General features: G+C 41.1%; 1 protein-coding gene across 1 annotated transcript in view; it reads left to right on the top strand.

Annotated features, from left to right (window-relative positions):
• The first annotated feature begins 6,146 nt into the window (after nucleotides 1-6,146).
• ETFA (electron transfer flavoprotein subunit alpha) overlaps nucleotides 6,147-17,886 on the top strand; it is a 32,554-nt gene continuing 20,814 nt past the window's right edge. The window contains exons 1-5 of the mRNA XM_054168917.1: nucleotides 6,147-6,234; nucleotides 13,618-13,767; nucleotides 15,467-15,548; nucleotides 15,651-15,733; nucleotides 17,193-17,292. Coding sequence (XP_054024892.1) covers nucleotides 6,196-6,234; nucleotides 13,618-13,767; nucleotides 15,467-15,548; nucleotides 15,651-15,733; nucleotides 17,193-17,292 — 454 coding nt within the window. The 5' untranslated portion in view covers nucleotides 6,147-6,195. The remainder of the gene's footprint in view (nucleotides 6,235-13,617; nucleotides 13,768-15,466; nucleotides 15,549-15,650; nucleotides 15,734-17,192; nucleotides 17,293-17,886) is intronic.

The following is a 17,886-nucleotide window of genomic DNA, read 5'->3' as shown; positions in this document are numbered from 1 at the left end:
AGCTGGTGGGGGCTGTCTGGCCACAGGGTGAGGTGGGTGACAGCACTTCCTGCTCACTATGGAGTATTCTTTGGTTTTTTGCTCCCAAACAGAAATACAAGTTTCCTGTAGAAAGGGGAAATGGTGTCAATTTTTTTGTTTGTTTGCAGCAGATTGCAAAGGCAGTAAATGCTGATTCTTTCAGAGCCAGCCATGGATTAAGTCCATTATAAAATTAAAACAGATGGAACACAATTTCACTTACATTACAAAAAAGGACAGGAACCATCTGCAATAAGATTTAGCATTGCAAAGCTATTGTTATCATGTTACCATTAAAACCTTTGATGAAGGGTTTTCTTTTCTTTCATAAACTCACTCACATGAAACAAATGTTTTATGTATCCATCTTGCTAAGATAATATTTTATTTAAAAAGATGACTTCTCTCAAAAAAAAAAAAAAAGCTCTTGGTTCTAACTGAACATGTGAAAAACAAAGAAATGTTGTAAAACTCTAGTATCAAACCACTGGGGGCTTCAGTGGGGAGAACGCAGCAAAAGGAGAATTCCTGGTCCATTTTTCCTTTAATAACATTTCCTTGTGTTTGGGGACAATGTCTGATACTGAAAATAGATAATTAATGAGATAATGGGATACTGCATGTCACCTCCTGTCCAATGGGATTATCTGATGGCTAATTATGGACAGATTGTGATTAATGTGATTATGGATTGGATATTAATCTGATTCTGGATTGATCTAGTTATGTTTTAGTCTGCTCCAAATGGTTAATTGGATCTGAGATAATAGAAATGCAGCTTGCACCAGATTTTGCCACATCAGTTGATGAAGTATCTTTTGATCTGGGTGGGTTGCGAACAATAAATTATTTACAGCTGTTGAGAAAATGACTCTTTCTTAGAATGTAGTCATTCATTTTATTTTCAAGAGCCTTTGAAAACAAAATCAATATCCTTTTTAAAAGGAGATGTTGACAAAAGAAAGGCACGTACATAACTCACAAACAAATGTGACGAAATTAAACAGTGGTTAACCCGGTGGCCTAATGTCTGGTGATGCATTTGAATTGCTATGTGGAGCTTTGGGCTCAATTCTTCTGAGACCAGCAGGGGTTGGGAGCATTGCAGGGGAAGAGGGCCCAGTGCTGGGGAAAGTGGTATTGCACAAGAGCTACTGCCAGCCCTGCTATTGATTAAGAATCAGCCATGGTAAAATGGCAAAGGGAGCCCTTGCCATTTTTCCCCCTCTGGGTAAGAAGGATTCAGAAAGTTCATGGGTGCAGAAAGGACTCGTTGGCCCATCTCATCTCATACCATCATGCAACCGAACCCATTCTTATTATTTTTCCCCCTTGCAGCGAGCCTCTTAATTTATGATTGACCTCAGTGATGTCTCCCAGAGATTCATCTGGTCTTGATGTAGCCTGCCAGTGTGGGAGAGGCTGACTTGCTCCCTGCAAAGCCATCCTGCTTGTTAAATACTTTCACTGAAATGGCACATTAAATGTATATTTTAGGTTCAGCCTCCAGCCACTGGATCTCGTTATGGTGGTATTAAAGGCAATGGGTAAATTGCAGTGCCTTAGACTTTGTGGGAGGAAAATAGGGGCTGCAATAGCCTTTGTCACCAGGTGGCATAAGCTGCCAGTAACTTCACCAGAAGGCGCCCCTCTTTCAACAGGCTTTGCAATAAAAATATCAACAATCAAGCAGGTCCCAAAACACTGAAAAGAGAGGCCTATAGCAGTTGCTGTGCTTAGCGCTGAAGTGTTACCGAGCTCAAACTGAAGGAAAAAAAGCAACTTTCCCTGAAAGTGCTTGCAGGCATGGCAAAGGCTGCTCCCCTGAGCGATTTCGCACATTGGCTGTCCCTGCCTCTGCAGGAATGGCTTGGGCTGGCACAAGTGGGAATACAGTGGCATCTGGATTCTTCTCCAGCAGCATAACAGGCAGAAAAAGCAGCTACCTGTTTAAAAAATAATGCTGCTATAACCCAGCTGAGAATTTTACACGCATCTCCCATTAGCAACAAGGCGAGCTGTGTGCCGGAGGAGGGCGGCAGCTTGCGAAATGCCCATCGCAGGTGTCTGCACTTGGAGGGGAGCTGAGCTCTGCCCATGGGTGTCGCTTCCCCTGTCCTCCACACAAACCATCCCCACACCTGGGCAGGACAAACTGCCTTCCAAGGTAACCTGAACCATTGCTTCCAGGAGGTTATGAGAGTCCCCTTATTGCCTGGGACCTAAGCAGAAGGGGCTTCTTTAACTCCTTTGGGGATCATGTTCTCTAGGAATATGCAGCAAATGTGATATGCTGTTGCTCCCTGACTCCTTTATTACTTGGCGCACAAAAATGATGAGCAGGTGAGAGGAGTTTCTAAGAAAGGGAAAATACCTGCCCATGGTTGCTTTGTAGGCTCAGTATCAGTAGGAGGGCTGTCTGTGCTATGGGATGGCTTTGGGCAAGCACCTTCCTCTGTCCTTGTTATTGGTGTTCTCCCCCTCCAGGGGGCTTGCTGTAAATGCCTAGTGAAAGACTGACTAAGGTGTGTGGTTATAAGATGAGCTGGACAGGGCATTAAGCACACCTGTGATGGTGTTTTCTTATAAAGTAACTCAAATGTCAGACATGTTGAGACAGTGGGGATATAGAGCAGAGAGCAGGACCCTGTGGAGAGGGTCCCATATTTGTGGGTATGTGGAAGGGTTGAGTGCAGGAGGGCTGGACAACGTCTGGGGGTGCCTGAAACACTTAGATTGTGTGAGCTTGCAGTGCTTGGGCATAAAATATTTCAGCAGCAGAGATCTCTTCTACCACGTCTTCTGAGGTGGGCTTTTGTCCTGTCCCTCCTTGCTGCTGCCCGTCTGGTGCTGAGCTGTGGGTCGTGCCCATCAGCTCAGAGAGCCCCACTGAGCTGTAAGCAGGCTGCAGTTGCTTTAACGTTATTGGATTTTGACAGATTAGGAGCTGAATCCTTTTGTGTGTTGGAGAAGCTTCCAAAATGAAGCTCTTTTAATTTATCTGAGTCAGCTATCCCCAGGGTGATTGAAGGAGTAAGCTAAGGATGACCCGTGACAGAGGGGACCATCATAGCAGCAATAAAAAAAATTCCTGTCCTTGGCTAAAACCCTTAGTCATGAGGCTGTATTAGCTGGATTCCATATGTTTTAATTAGGAATTATGTATTTTAAGGGAACCAAAATCCGATTCTAGTGGAGACATGATTACCTATTTGTAATGGTTCTTGTTGCATTTGGCTTTTGTAGAGATACCAACACAGACACCTGCTCTTGTTTGCAACTGTATTTTAAAAAGCCTGAGCAATCTGCATTATTGATTTCCTTCTTTTTTTATTTTTTTAAATTGCTTTTCTTTCCTCCCCCTCCCAATAGAGTGAAAAAATGTAATTCTCTTTCCAATGCAGAAATTAGGTCAGCAGATCCTAATGAAATAATCCTGGATAACAATGTACCATACAAGGATCTACTTCCACTAATTAATGACTAATTTTTCTTTCCAAATACAAAGTCTTATCCTCTGCCTGCAGTATATGGTGAGACAACCATCAGTGGCACTTGCTTGTAGCATATTTACCATTGTTGTCATTGTCACGTCCTAGGTGGGAAAGCAGAAAAAAGCTTTTTGCCGCAGTTCAGCTAATATGGATCATGCTGGTATAACCCCTACCTGATTACAGTTATAAGCTCCTAAAACACTGGCCATAAGTGATAAAGACTTCCTTTGTGCTTCAGAGTGTAATCCGCATCAAGCCAGTTTCAATAAGGATTATGTGCATCTGAAGTGTTGCAGAGGTTTTGAATCAAAATTATAAACAGCATACGTAACAAAAAGCCTGTTATGTCTCTGGATTGGTGACACCATACCTTGAATCTAGCCTAAAGGGTAGCAGTGTCACTTCGCTCATGAAAATATGATGTGTGCTATTAAGCCAGATATATAGTGAAAGGATCCATTTATTCTAAGCTACGAGGCAATTTTTATAGTAGCACACTTTTGCTTTGGTCTGAGGAATTACAAAACAAACTCAGATGAGATTGATTTGTTTGGGTTTGTGCTTCTGGGTTTTTCAGTACATACATGTTGTTTCTTTTTATGAAAGATTTTATCCCCATGAGATGTACACTTTGGAAGTTTGGTTTTGGGGCTTGAAATAGGATTACGAAATTATGTGCCACCCTTTAATGAATAACCCCTCTTAATTAAAAAGACATAATGGTAATACTGAAGATCCCCATGATGTTCTTATTTTGTATCCTTATTTTGATTTTGTTGCTCCTTTTGTCAGATTTCCTAGGATGCATACAGGGATTTCTATATACTATAGAACTTCTCATATTTAAAGAGTTATGCTGCACATTAAGCACCTCTCCAACTGTCAGTGAAGAGCTGCTTCAATTATTCATCCTCTTCTCAAACCCATCCCGAGGTCCTGTGACTTCAGCACTTTGCCACCTCCTTCAGGTATTCCCTCTACAGCCCTCCCTTGGGTTTTGGGAAGCTTAGGTACTGCTCCAGGGTCAGGAAGCTGGAATATGCGGTACAGCTGCTTTTCTTCCCTTATAGAGGCATTTGGGATTTGAAACTAAATAAATTGTCCACTTGCATTGCTGGACCTGGTTAGCTTTGCTGTAAAGCAGTAGTATTTTTGGCATCTGATGTGAAAATGATGTGGCAGAATAAATTCTAGAGGTGATCCTGTGCCAAGGCTGTGGCAATGCCTTTTTGATCAGCTTGCATTTTCTTTTCTCTGGGGTGCCTCAGAAATGCAGAACGAATCACTGACATGCTGCAGATCACTGCTTATTCTTGGAAGAACAATTCAATGGCCATAACTGCTCAGGGTTTGGTTGGGTTTGGTTTATTGACCTCTAAACCACTTCAAGATGGAAAGGAAGAAACTGCATAGATGGCTTGCTGTCTAGTGGTTTCCAGGGTGGGAAGTCAGACGGGAACATCCAGTGTGGAGGTTCCTGCCAGCTTCTCCAGGTTTTCAGAGAACTGCAGCACACAATTTAGCAGTAAATTTGGTCTGAGTCACTTTGCTTCGTTGATTTTTAAATCCCTCTCCTTGCCACCTGGAAAAAAAATCCAGAGGTACAGAAGAAAAACAGCGAGTCCCAGCCCAGCTCCTGGGGCACCCTAGTGCTGTGGGAGGGGTAGGCACAAAATGCCTTGCCATGGTTCTGAGAAATTGGAATAATAAATAATAATAGCAAAGACCTATAAATTATTCAGAGGAAATGAGCTATTCTCCAGTGCTCCAAGTGTGTGGGTGTGTACGAGGCAACTGTTAATCTGTCCTGGCAAGGAGAGGCTGTCCTGGGCTGGCATTACCGGACTGGTCTTTGAAGCTGTCAGACTGTTTGGACAACTGGTGTGTCTCATGACGTTTGGGAAGCACTGTGACATCTGGCCTCCCCGGTGCACCACATGCCTGTGCTACCTCCTTTACTCTTGCTAACATCATGGGGCAGATCTGGCAACTCATGCCCAGGCCTACAGCATGTCCCACAGGCTGGGGCTGTGAGTTTGCGCATACTGGCTGCAGCCTCTCAGGCTTCTGCAGGCTCCACAGCTGTCAACGAAGTTTTGCATTTTCTTTGCAAGGGACGTTATCGGGTTTGGATGGCGTCTGGTGTGGAGCATAGGCATTTGCACGTCCTACTCCACTTCCTGCTGTTTTCTTCTCTTTAAAGGGCTTGAACTCTGCGGAAACAGTACAGGGACAGAAGGGAAAGAGAGGCAGAAGGCAGCTGGTGTTGGCGGCGGGTCAATCTGGGCGGGAAGGCAGGCGTCTACCGGGATGGGCTGGTGCCCATTTCTCCTCGAGGTGCTCCGCTGGAGCGGTACGCGCCCTCTCATAGCCACGGTGGTTTTACTGTGCGGCCAGGTGGCAGCTGCGGGCCAAGCGGTAGTGGTGCGAAGCTCCACCGCGCGGTTCCGCCCCACCAGTACCGGGATTGGCTGTTGACCCAGGATCCCAGGTCTGTGCTGCCCCCAAAACGAACAGTGCCACCGCGCGCGGCCCACGACCCGCTCCTGCGCGAACCGCCCCAACCGCCGCCGCGCGCGTCCCTCGGCCGCTGCCCATTGGCTCACCGCTCTCGGCCAATGACGCGGCGGGGTGGGGCGCGCCTCTCGCGAGAGCGCCGCTGGGCCGGGGTAGTGGAACCATGTTGCGTGCGGTCGCGGCGCAGCGCCTGCGGCGGGCGGTGAGTGCGGGCGGGGGGCGGCCAGTAGGGCGGGAAGCGCGCGCCCCCTCTCCCCGCAGGCTGGGGTTTCCCCGCGGCGCCCGTCCCGGAGTGCTGAGGGCTCGTTTGCCTCTCCTCTGTTGCAGCCGTCTGGACCGGTGCCCAGTGGGGCAGAGTTGACGTGCGGCCGAGTTCCGCCGTTGGCCCCCTCGGCAGCGGTGGCCGAAGGGCGAGGACCAGCAGCTGGCCAGGGCCGAACTTCTCTGCAGGGCTCTGCTTCTCTCCCACACCGTAGTTGTTAGGACGCCAGGTGTTTTAAAAAGCCCTTTTTGTGGTCAAAGCTAATGTGAAACACTTGTTGCCTTTCCGTACTGACGTTCATATTGTTCAGCTGTGAGGTGGACTTGGCTATTGGAGGTCGTTTGCTGCTTGGTGTGTCCCTGGACATGTTACCAAATTTAACAAGTAGGTGAACTCAAGGTTAGTTGGAGTAGATGATTCATGAAGTGTCCCTGAGTATCTCTCTTCGATCTTGTAGCGTGCACTACGAGACACTCCCTCAGCTAGAACTGTCTGTAAATAGTCCTTCTAAAAGTCTGAGAAATTTCTTTTTCAGTTCTCCCAGGCTCTTAAAGGTCTCACAGTTCTGTACAGATCTAAACCCAGGAACTAGGTGTATATTAAACAGGTTTAGATGCTAAGAATGGCTTAAAATAAGCACAGGCAGACATGTGAATTAGTTTATAACTGTTGTAATCATGGACATCTTTCAGTCGGATATAGGCTTTGCAGAGCAAAGGTCTTAATGATCTGTGGAGCTCCTAGAGCTTGTAGTACTGCTATGTAAATAATACTTTACTCTCATGATTACTACACAATTCAGTTTTGTGTCCTGGAAACTTGAGGTCAGCTCCTTCTTTTCAGCCATCCATGTCGAAACTCATAAATGTATAAAATAAACCAAAACATTGTATGCATCTTCAGTGTGTGAGCAACATTGTAGTTTGTAAGAGAAATCAAATCAAACTTTAGTTTAGCCCTGATAATGCTCATGCAGTTCAAGAGTGAATAAAGTCTGGTTGCATAACTTGGAGATGGGAAAACTGAGAACAGGCACACAAAGAATTTTTACAGAAATGGGAATAGGCCAGTTCACTGGTCCATGCATGATCAAATAATAACAACTGGCCTAAATTGCAGGAAAGCTATTTAAGATAGCTACAAAGAGTTATGATAGACATTAATATATCCTTTCTACTTGAAAGGTTAGTCAATTTTTGGAATAGGTTGCCTATCCTTATCCTGAGGGATAAACAGTTTTGTTTCAAGTCCTATATGAATCTCTTGGTCTCTCCCCCTTGTACCTCCATGTTCCCTCAAATCCAGCAAGAGAGTGAAAGAGCGAAGGACACTGGCACTCTGTTTCTTAAGAAAATGATTTGCTTTGTGTAACATTTCAACATTCTTCTGTTGTTTTAAAGATTCAGATAGCAAAAAAATTTGTTTTGTTTCTGTAATACATTTTTGGGAGGCAAGAGATGCTTTAGAATTAGCTTAAAGTAATATGCATGTTCTTATGAAGCTGTTGAAAGATCATCCAATGGAAGTGGTATTAAGTGGCCTTTTTCACTCAGCGGTGTAGTATTTTGCTGTACATTTCCTTTTGAATAAAGTAAAAGGTCAGTAGCTTCATTTTCATTGATATTGAGCAGGTACTCTTATTTTGTCTTTACAGTGTTGTGGGGGTCCTAGTTTTTGCAGCTGTTGAGTCTTTCAGCTCCTGTTGATTTGTTCAGGGCTTTCAGTTTCCTGGTGTTTCTGAAAATGAGGCATTTTTTCAGTTGTATATATCTCGTGATATATATCTGGGTTGTTGGTTTGGTTTTGGGTTTTTTTTTTTTTTTTTTTTTCCTGTGGTAATTCAGCTAAATAGGCTAATAACTTGCAACACACCTTACTTGAAAAGTGCTGGACTGTGTTTGCAGTCTTAGGGAATACTTTGTGTGTGTCCTGCAGTTGTCATTGATAGGCTCTGACTGGTCACTTTAAAATGTGTCTTTAGTTCACTTTCAGTTGTGTTGTCTGCATTTCAAAATGGTGTTGCTTTGAATTTTTGTCATGTTTTGCTTGGGATATCTCTGGAATAGTTTATTCAATATTACAATGCTGCTTCAGTTTCTTTGTAATTTTAAGTCTTTAATTTTATTCCTAAGTCCTTTTGCTAAGTGTTTTCTTTATTTCTTTTACTGTTCTTTCTGCAGTTACAGTTTCTTTTCAGTTCAAGTGCCCTTAGTGTTATTCTTCTAGTTAATGTTTCCTGGAGTCAAATGGCCGTCTCTTAGACCTCTTCTGCAGCCTGATCTATACACGGGTTCTAAGAGACGTGTGTTAGTGCTAGAGCTGCCTTCTCTCCCTGAGATTCCCAAATGTTTTTTCTTTTTTATTTGTTTGTTTTGGTTGGTGCAGTTTTGTTTCTTCTGTTGTATAGAAATACACCCCTGGAGTTGTATCCTGGAGTTAGATCCTGGGAGTTTTGCCCAGGGATAGTGGGTCTCTGTGACATACATCGTTCCTGCTACACAGTTTTATAATTTTAATGTATATCCAGTTTGATTTTTGCAGTTAAGAAAAGCAACTCTAGAGATACCTTTGTGAGTCCAGTTGTTAGGTACTTTTGCCTTGTGAATTTGTATTTTGCTTCAGTTCCTGAGACCTCCACTGGTTCCTCTGAGGAGGTTGAAAGGCAGTTTCCTGGGTGAAGTTTCTACCAGCCTTTTTAGTATACATGCATGCTTGGAGCATGGGGCCATGTAGAATACACCTGCTGGAGCTGCTCTTGCATTCGTGGGAAGATGTTTTGGCATCCCATCATTTGTTCCTGTTCCTGCCACATGTTACGGAACTGATTTCCTAATTCCTGCCTTCCAGTGAGTGTCCCTGGAGCAGGCTGCAGGCACTTAGATATTGACACCTCACCAGTCTCACCAAGCAGCAAACAAAGCTTTTACAGTGTTTTCATCTGGGATTCTCCAGCTGTTACTACATATGTTTTCACAGAATCGCAAAATTGCCCATGTTGGAAAAGACCTTTGAGTCTGGTGGGTTGAAAATCCGCCCCCCAACATTACCTTTGCCAGATCACAGAGTCCAATCATTAACCTAACATTGACAAGTCCTTGATTAAACCATACCCCCACCACTACACCTGCAGGATTCTTAAATGTTTTCAGAGATGGGGACTCCACCACTGCCCTGTGCAAGTTGTTCTAATGCCTGATAACCCTTTCAGTAAAATTCTTCCTTATATCCAATCTAAGCTTCACTTGGCACAACTTGAGGACATTTCCTCTTGTCCTCTCCCTTGTTACTTGGTTGAACAGACTGACCCCCACCTCACTACAACTTCCTTTCAGGGCACTGCAGAGAGACAGAAGGTCTCACCTCAGCCTCCTCTTCTGTAGGTTAAACTACCCTACTTCTCTCAGCTGCTTTTTGTAAGACATGCTCTGGGCTCTTCACCAGCTTTGTTGTCCTTCTTTGGACTCACTCTAGTACCTCAATGTCCTCCTTGTAGAGAGGGGCCCAAAACTGATCACATTACTCAAGATATAGCTTTACCACTACTAAGTAGAGGAGGAAAATCACTTCCCTAGTCCTACTTCCTATTCCTGATCACTATTCCTGATTCAGGGCCAGGATACTGTTGGCCTCTGGCCACCTGAGCCTACTGCTGACTCCTCCTTAGCTGGGCATCAATCAACACCCTCTGATCCCTCTCTGCTGAGCAGCTTTCCAGCCACTCCTCTTCCTGTGACACAGCTGGGAGGTGGTGTGGCCAAAGTGCAGACCCTGACACTTGGCCTTACTGAAACTCATGCAATTGGTTTTGGCCCATTGATCTTGTCTCTCCAGATCTCTCTGCAGAGCCTTCCTTCAACATTTCCACCCAGCTTGGTGTCATCTGCAAATTTACTACAGGTACACTCATCCAGATCATTGATAGAGATGTTAAACAGAACTGGCCCAAAAACTGAGCCCCGGGGAACACCACTGCTTGCCAACGGGATTTAATTCCATTTACCACCACTCCTTGGGCTCTGATGTCCTGCCAGTTTTTTACCCAGCAAAGAGAATATGCCAAGTAGCATTGTAGCACTGTAGCACAGAAGTAACAAATCTATATTTAAGAAGGGCTGAGCCTGACTGGGTGCTGTTCAGGTGGTCTTTGTATGTGCTGAAAGACTAACGTCTGTGGTCAGTTTACATTGGTGGTTGCTGTGAAGAGCAGGTTACCTGCACAAACAAAATGAGTACGTTGACCCTGTGGGTTTGTTTGTGCACACGTGCTGGTCATATCCAGATTTCTAATGTTTGACTGGGACAGTAGCAGTGAGTAGTCTCATCTTGTCTGAAGACTAGAAATTAAGATACTGTCCTTAAATCTTTCACATTCTGTTTGGAAAACATTGCTGGGTTTCTCAAGTGGGGAGCAAAAGATGCTTTTGGGGGACATGGGGTGTGGTGGTTCAGACTTGGCAGGGTTGAGTTAATGGTTGGACTTGGTGATTTTAGAGGTCTGCTCCAAACTTAATGATTCTATGATACTATGAAAGATTGATCAAATATTTTGGTGCTTTGCGAGTGGGTTAATTGATGCATACTGCACATCTAGGGTAACCTTCCCAATTTTTAGATGTCTGGAAGTCAGGCCAGGTTTACTCTACAGTAAATGTGGTGAGGGAGGTGGGAGTGGAGTTGCCAACTCCAGCCATTTTTCCTTCCATAAATGTTTATTTTAGTATAACCTGAATCACTGTCTAGAGTTTGCATCCGAGAGGAGTTGTACATGTTCCTGCTGTAGAGGGAACATAGGTATCTAGGTAGGTGAAATGAATTTCCAGTTCTGCTGGTTGCTGGCAGATGCCTTCATGATCTGCTGGCATGCTTGAGAAGCCACTAAGTTGCCCAAGTTTGTTGGAGAATTAACTCTAATTGATTTCTTTGGACAGCCTGATTTTCCAGAGCTTGATTTTCACCAGGAACCTTCTGTAGCCCAAGTCCTGATTGTTCTTTCCCCTCAAAGCACTGTTTTCAATAGTTTGGTTTTTCTGTGTGTCTTATTTTTCGAGCTTTTTATCCTTGCTGTCAGCTGGTTAGGTTTATACTCAACCTTCGTGTTGTATCTTTGCTTGAAAATAGTCATTCTGCCCAAGTACAAGTGGAGAAGTTATATCAGTGAAATAATGGGCTGCTCTCACTCAAGGGCAGCTGGACAAGTTACTTCATCAAAATAACTACCTGTCCTCTTCATTGCCTCCTTGCAGTCTCAGTTCAGGATCATAAGTGACTCGATTAATTACCTTCTGACTTTACTGCTGGATTGTTATTATAACAAAAGTCCTATTTGTTCTGAGTTTGTTTATTAATAAAAGCAACAAAACTTTTTGTGTTAGTATGTTAAAATTCAGACTCACAGAGGTATTTTATTTGTCATCAAAGATTTTTACCCAACATCTGGAATTTGAATTTATTTTAAATCTGGTCTTGCCTTTGTGTTCAGAAATGTTGTGCATGTGGGCATAAAGTGACCTGGTGTGTAGTTTCCACAAACACCAGAAGGAATACCCTCTTAATGCTATAATAGCCAATCTGCTCAAGCAACATCCATTGCTCTTTCTTTTTTTTTGGCTACATCCCCCCAACCCCCACTATTTCTCCATTTATTCCAGAATCATTTGACAGAATGATCTAAAGCTCCTCTGGTGGGGCGGTACTTATTTAAGGGAAAAGATCATAATATAGTCAGAATTTAAGTGTGTGTTTAAAATACATGTGGCTCCCTTTGGATGTTTGGAAACTTCAGAGTTTTTCAGGAACATGGTCCAATTTACCCTGCAACATGACTGTAAATCATTGGAAAAGTGGGCTTTTTGCCACAAAAATGTGGATTTATTATTCAAACGGTGACTAGAATCTCATAACTTTTATTGAAAATGATGTATGAAACATAATCAAAAATATACTGTTTGATCTAGATTGGCAATAAATATTTTGTTACTGGCAATTGGCTTCAAATGATCTTAGAATCTTTCATCATAACAAGTAACCGTAAGCACTAAGGATGAAATGCAGAGCAGTTGTACAGGAATCCGTATTTTGGAATTGAAAAGACAAATTATGATCTTGATTCTGTGTGAAGTTTAGTGTCTTGATAGGCTTTGTGTGGTTGTAGTCCATACCCAAATTTCAGCTTCTCAGATTTTCTGAAGGTTTTTTTTCCTAGTTTAATTGGCGGGCATGAGGGGAGATGGGGTCAGAATATATGTTTTAAAAATACTTGTCTCTGCAGTCTCTAGTGTTATGTTAGCATTTGTGCCTTGGTCACACATGTGACCAAGATTTGATTTTCCGTGTGCTCCATATTACATTGATCATAACTCAAATCTTCATTTGGGCTTTATGTAGGATAAACAAATACTCGAAGAACAATATTCCCATTCAATATGGAGGTTCAACTCTAGTATTAGTCTTGGAGGAGTAACACTTTATCCAGATTCACCTAAAAATAAGACGAAAAAGCCTTCTGAGCTTACAATGTTTTGGTTTGGTTTCATGGCAATTCTTTACCTTTCACCCCCTACTTCTTTTGGTTTTGTTTTAGAAAATAAAGTCTGTATATGGATGGGTGGATGGTGCATTGGTCAAAATTATTATTTAAGGACTATTCAATTGTGGTAGAGTTAAGTGGTCAAGTGCCAGATATTTTAAAGGAAAAGAAGAAAAAAGGACCCTGCTGCTTATCAACAGTTCGCTTAGTGTTCCCAGGCTGTGAGCCTTGTCTGTAATTGTGATATGCCCCTGCAAACAGTTTTGTCTTTATACGTAACTAATTTAAAAGGCATGTTCTGTAGATATATTTAGACTAAAACTTATGGTTACAAAAAACCCAAACCAAAACCAAACTCCTCCAGCAGCCAAACACCCAACACCCCCCCTTCCCCAACCCAACAAGTAAATATTTATTTGCTATGCTTGGTTTCTTTGTGTCTTAGTCTTGCTGGTCTAATTCTTGCTCTTTAAGGTACTTAACTAAGTTGATTAGCTGAATTTGAATGTAATATATTAAAACATTTTTCTTAATATTGTTCAGTATTTACCAGTGTAGGTTTGAATTTAAACACAGCGTGTGATAGATATGCTGAAGTCAATACGTTTATATATATATTTTTTTAAACCTATGTATTCTGTCTGCTTTAAAATTCTCTAGATTTAGCCTATTTTGTTTGACAGCAGCATTTTACAGTTTGTATAATTGATAACTTTCTGTAAAGCATTAGATGCTCTTGGGTGAAGTTATTTTACTTAAATGCTAAGTATCCGACTCCTCTCTCTCTTTCTTTAAAGGCACCGCTGCTCCAGAGGTTTCAGAGTACATTAGTCGTGGCGGAACACAACAATGAGACGCTCACACCCATTACACTAAATACTATCACTGCAGCAAAACGTCTTGGAGGTGAAGTTTCTTGTTTAGTAGCTGGCACCAGCTGTGACAAGGTAGGAGATCTGTTTTCATATGAATACAGTGAAACTGTACTTCATAGCGTCTTGATCAGCCTGAAAAATAATCTGTAGTGAAGGGAAACTGAGCCAGTAATTGCTAATCTGCCAGAAATGTCCTGCACTTGAACTGCTGCTCTTCTGAAGTGAAAATAATGGGTGTAGATTTCATTTCATAAGGCAGAATATCAGTAACAGTTGTTAAAAGCTTAAGCAAGCACATCTTTATAGGACATAAGGTGAATTAACTTTTGAAACAATATTTCCCTGTAAAGTTTGAATGATAAATATTGCAGCACTAGGAACTTGGAAGGAAGTTTTCACTTTTTCAAATGGAAACCAGCAGAAATGAAACAGCACAATGACAAATAAGGCTTCTGAGAGTGTGTTTGCAACCCACAGTTCTGAAATTAGTGCTTCTTGACTGTATCATATAGCTCATGTTTGAAAAAAAAAGTTTTGTCTATGTCAGCTGATGTAGTGTTAGTCTAATTCTTATGTGCAATGTCCAGAGATAATGTAGTTAGCACACCAGTGCCACTTGTATTCCAGCACAATAGACTCTTACGTTGAACAGTAATATGCCTAATAATTTTCATACATCTCGCACTGGTGACATACTTAGAGCAACTAATTTATGAATAGGTAGAGAAACCTCAGTGGCTGTTCTAAACTGAGACCCAAGTGTTCAAAGTGGAGACCTGGAAGCAAATATTTACCTAGATCAAGAAAACAATTTAAAAAAAAAAAATAAAATTTTTGCCTTCTATGTCTGCCTTTCAGTTTCTTTAGTCTTTGGCACTTGCATAACAGAAAAATTATTTGAATTTTTTTTTTGTTTGTTTTTTAATACTACAGGTATGGTGTCTGTTTGGCAAGGTGTGTTATGCTGGGAAAAAGTACTTTGCAAAAAGTGAAGGCTTGTTCTCTTATTTTTAAGTTTCTGTGTAAAAATCTGTATTGATAGGACAAAAGAGGCAGTTAAGCAGATCTTCTGTAGCAGCTATTACAGAATTTCTGTTTATTTCCTTCTGTTAATTTTTGAGGGTAAAATGATACTCTGCAAACTCCATAAAACTGCTCTAGTTCTGGGATAGTGCATGTGGTCTCCAGACACTGCTGTCAGTCTTCTTCCCTCTGATCTGCAACAACCCTTTTATCATTTAAACTTTACTTCTGCAAATTTAAAGGGAAAAAAAATGCATAAATACAGAATTGAAAATACACATTACATCAGTAGACAAAGAGTCAGCTGCAAACAAAAGATTGCTCCTTAGATTTGGACAAAGATACAACATAGCTGTACACTCGTATTTGCAGTCTATGCTTATGCCGATGTAAAAGAAAGGATTGTCCTGATGACTAGATCTGGATACTGACAATAATCCTCAAATGTGATTGTTTTCATCTGTTGTAATAAATCATGAGGTCATTGTATAACCCTGCATACAGGAGGCAAGCTTTCCTATGTTTGATTTGCTTTGTAGTTCTCTTTTTCACAAAATCCATTTTCATTATCCCATAAAGCACTACGCTGCGAGCCATTTTGTTCCATAGGTTTGTTCTGATTTTGCACTCACATTTGTTTTCCAGGTTTAACTAATCCGTAGGCTGTGAGCTCTTTCCAGCAGGGACTCTCTCTTGTTAGTGGTGCTTGCTATACTACAAACTAATAAAAATTCTTTTGTAATCATAGGTAGCAGAAGAAGTCAGCAAAGTGCAGGGGGTGGCGAAAGTTCTGGTGGCTCAGCAAGATGCATACAAGGGATTTCTAGCAGGTGAGGGCTAGACCTACCTATTTACAAAAGAATAACCAGTTTTATATTTACGAGTGAAAATAAGATAGTTGTAAATTTTAAACAATATATTTTTATCCCCAGAGGAGCTGACTCCTTTGATTTTGGAAACTCATAAAAAATACAATTACACCCACATTTGTGCTGGGGCTTCTGCTTTTGGGAAGGTAAGTAGATCAAAATGCATCCAACGTTTCTTGTAGAAAAGGGACAGAGCCACTGTCGTATGTAAGAATGGGAATCACGTGCCTGAGAGAGGGCAGCCGTGGACAGCTTAGAGTTTTCAAAAAAAGTTAGTCATTCATTTAAGAGGTCAGTAGTTAGAAACATTGATTCATGTCTGAGTTCTATCATGGACTGACTTGGAAAAAGAGCAGTGTAGAAGAAATACATAATGGTAACCAGATAGGTCTGTGTATGTGAGGTAAATGTACAATAACACAAAATGGGTGTAGTGATCTGAAACGGTTATGAGAACTGTAAAGGAGTACAGCAAATTGAGATGAAAAATGTGTGATTTTCATGTTGAAATGAAAATGTGCAGACCTATTGGAAGCAAATACTTTTTTTGTTGGAGGGAGAGAATTGTATCTGTGATACAAGTCATGTGAATTGAAATATCTGTAAAGTTACATAACACAAATCCACACCATTTTTCAAAACCTATTTTTTTAAGGAGTGTATTTTTAAGTATGCAGAGAGCCTCAGTACTAACAATCTGATTAGCACTGTGGTGCAGCTGAAGTAGGAAAAAGGATGCTTTGGAAATGTTGCCGATGTGGGGTGAATCATGACATCAGCCTTCCAGCTGACTACTTTCACTTCCAATAGGTATTGATCCATGTAGCTGTAATTTTGCTAAGGTCTCTACGTACCTTAAATCTTAGGGGGGGCAGTATTTTTTAAAATGTTGTGATCTGCAGTGTCTTAGTAAAGGTTAATAGCTTTTGCTTTAAAGCTTGATGTTCCATTTTTGAGTGCTTAATGTGAATAGAGATTTCAGAACTGGGCCCTTTGTTTTGTACCAGATTAGGAAGGGTCAAAAAGCAAGCAAAGCTTTTGCTGTTGTTAATTTCTTCCTGATTTACGTTGCTCTTTTTATCCTCCTTCCCAGTCCTAAAGATGCTGAGTATTTCTCTAGAGACAAATTTCAGAGCAGGAGAATACATATTTTAACATTAATTTAAGAAATATTTATTTATTTAGTTGTTTGTTTAATAAACTTTTGAGAGGGATAGTGCAGAGTTTTTTCCTTTTGTGTCAGGCAGTCTGGCTCCCTTAAAGTGCTAAGAGCATGGCAATCCATAACTCAATTCTTCTGTCAGTTTTAAACTATTGAAGCAAATAAAGCCTCCTAATTTAAGATATTGAATTAAGGGTTTGCTTATGGTAAGTCTCATAAAATGTCTAATATTAGTACCATAATGGGATTTTATTTGGCTACTAAAGCTACATGAGAAACCCTACACAAATCTTACCAGTTGTATGTGCTTTTTTACGTATAGACAGTATTATATGAAGTTAAAATTGAGATAGTCCATGTTGTTTTACATACCATGTACATTTTACTTATTTACTTTGTTAACTTATCATTTACTTTGTTAACTTTCCATGTTTAACTTCTAGAATCTTATTCCCAGAGTGGCTGGCAAGCTTGATGTTGCCCCTGTTTCTGACATTATTGAAATAAAGTCACCAGACACTTTTGTGAGAACTATCTATGCAGGTATGTGGTATTTGTGCAATAAAGAATCCAATATTGATAACTTTTTTTACATAATCCTGTTGGTAGAACCTTGGAATATGATAGGAGTTTTTACTTCACAATTCAAATTGCTGTGGTTTATGAAAATGAAACCTAGGGAGGGATGTGTGTGAGATAGGAAGTATTTTCAGCAGTTTTAGTACTGTCAGTTAGAAGCCAGTCTATCACTTCAATTTGTAGTGTTTGGTAATCTTGCTTTTATATGGCCTGCAGGTCTGTGTTAATACACTTCTGATCAGATTTTGTCAAATGTAAGGCATAAAGTTAATTCCTCATCTGTTTTTAATATGACTGTCATTAGATCTGATTTAAAATACCACAGGGTTATTTTTCCTAATTATTAAGACATTGAACTAATTATTTATAATACTTAATTGACTTAATTTACAAGTCTTTTTTTCAGTCTTGTTTGTCTAATGCTTTTCTGACACCGTTTTGTAATTTAAATACGAGCTCACTAGCGTGTTTCTTAATTTTACTATATGGGATTATATCATGTGTACCAACATGGTATTGCATTTTGAGTTACATTACCAGGATGGGCTTTTGTGTTGC

Source organism: Dryobates pubescens, chromosome 17 (genome assembly GCF_014839835.1).
Source record: "Dryobates pubescens isolate bDryPub1 chromosome 17, bDryPub1.pri, whole genome shotgun sequence".
Classification (NCBI taxonomy): domain Eukaryota; kingdom Metazoa; phylum Chordata; class Aves; order Piciformes; family Picidae; genus Dryobates; species Dryobates pubescens.
The sequence above is the reverse complement of the archived record's forward strand: the minus strand, read 5'-3'. Positions and strand labels throughout refer to the sequence as shown.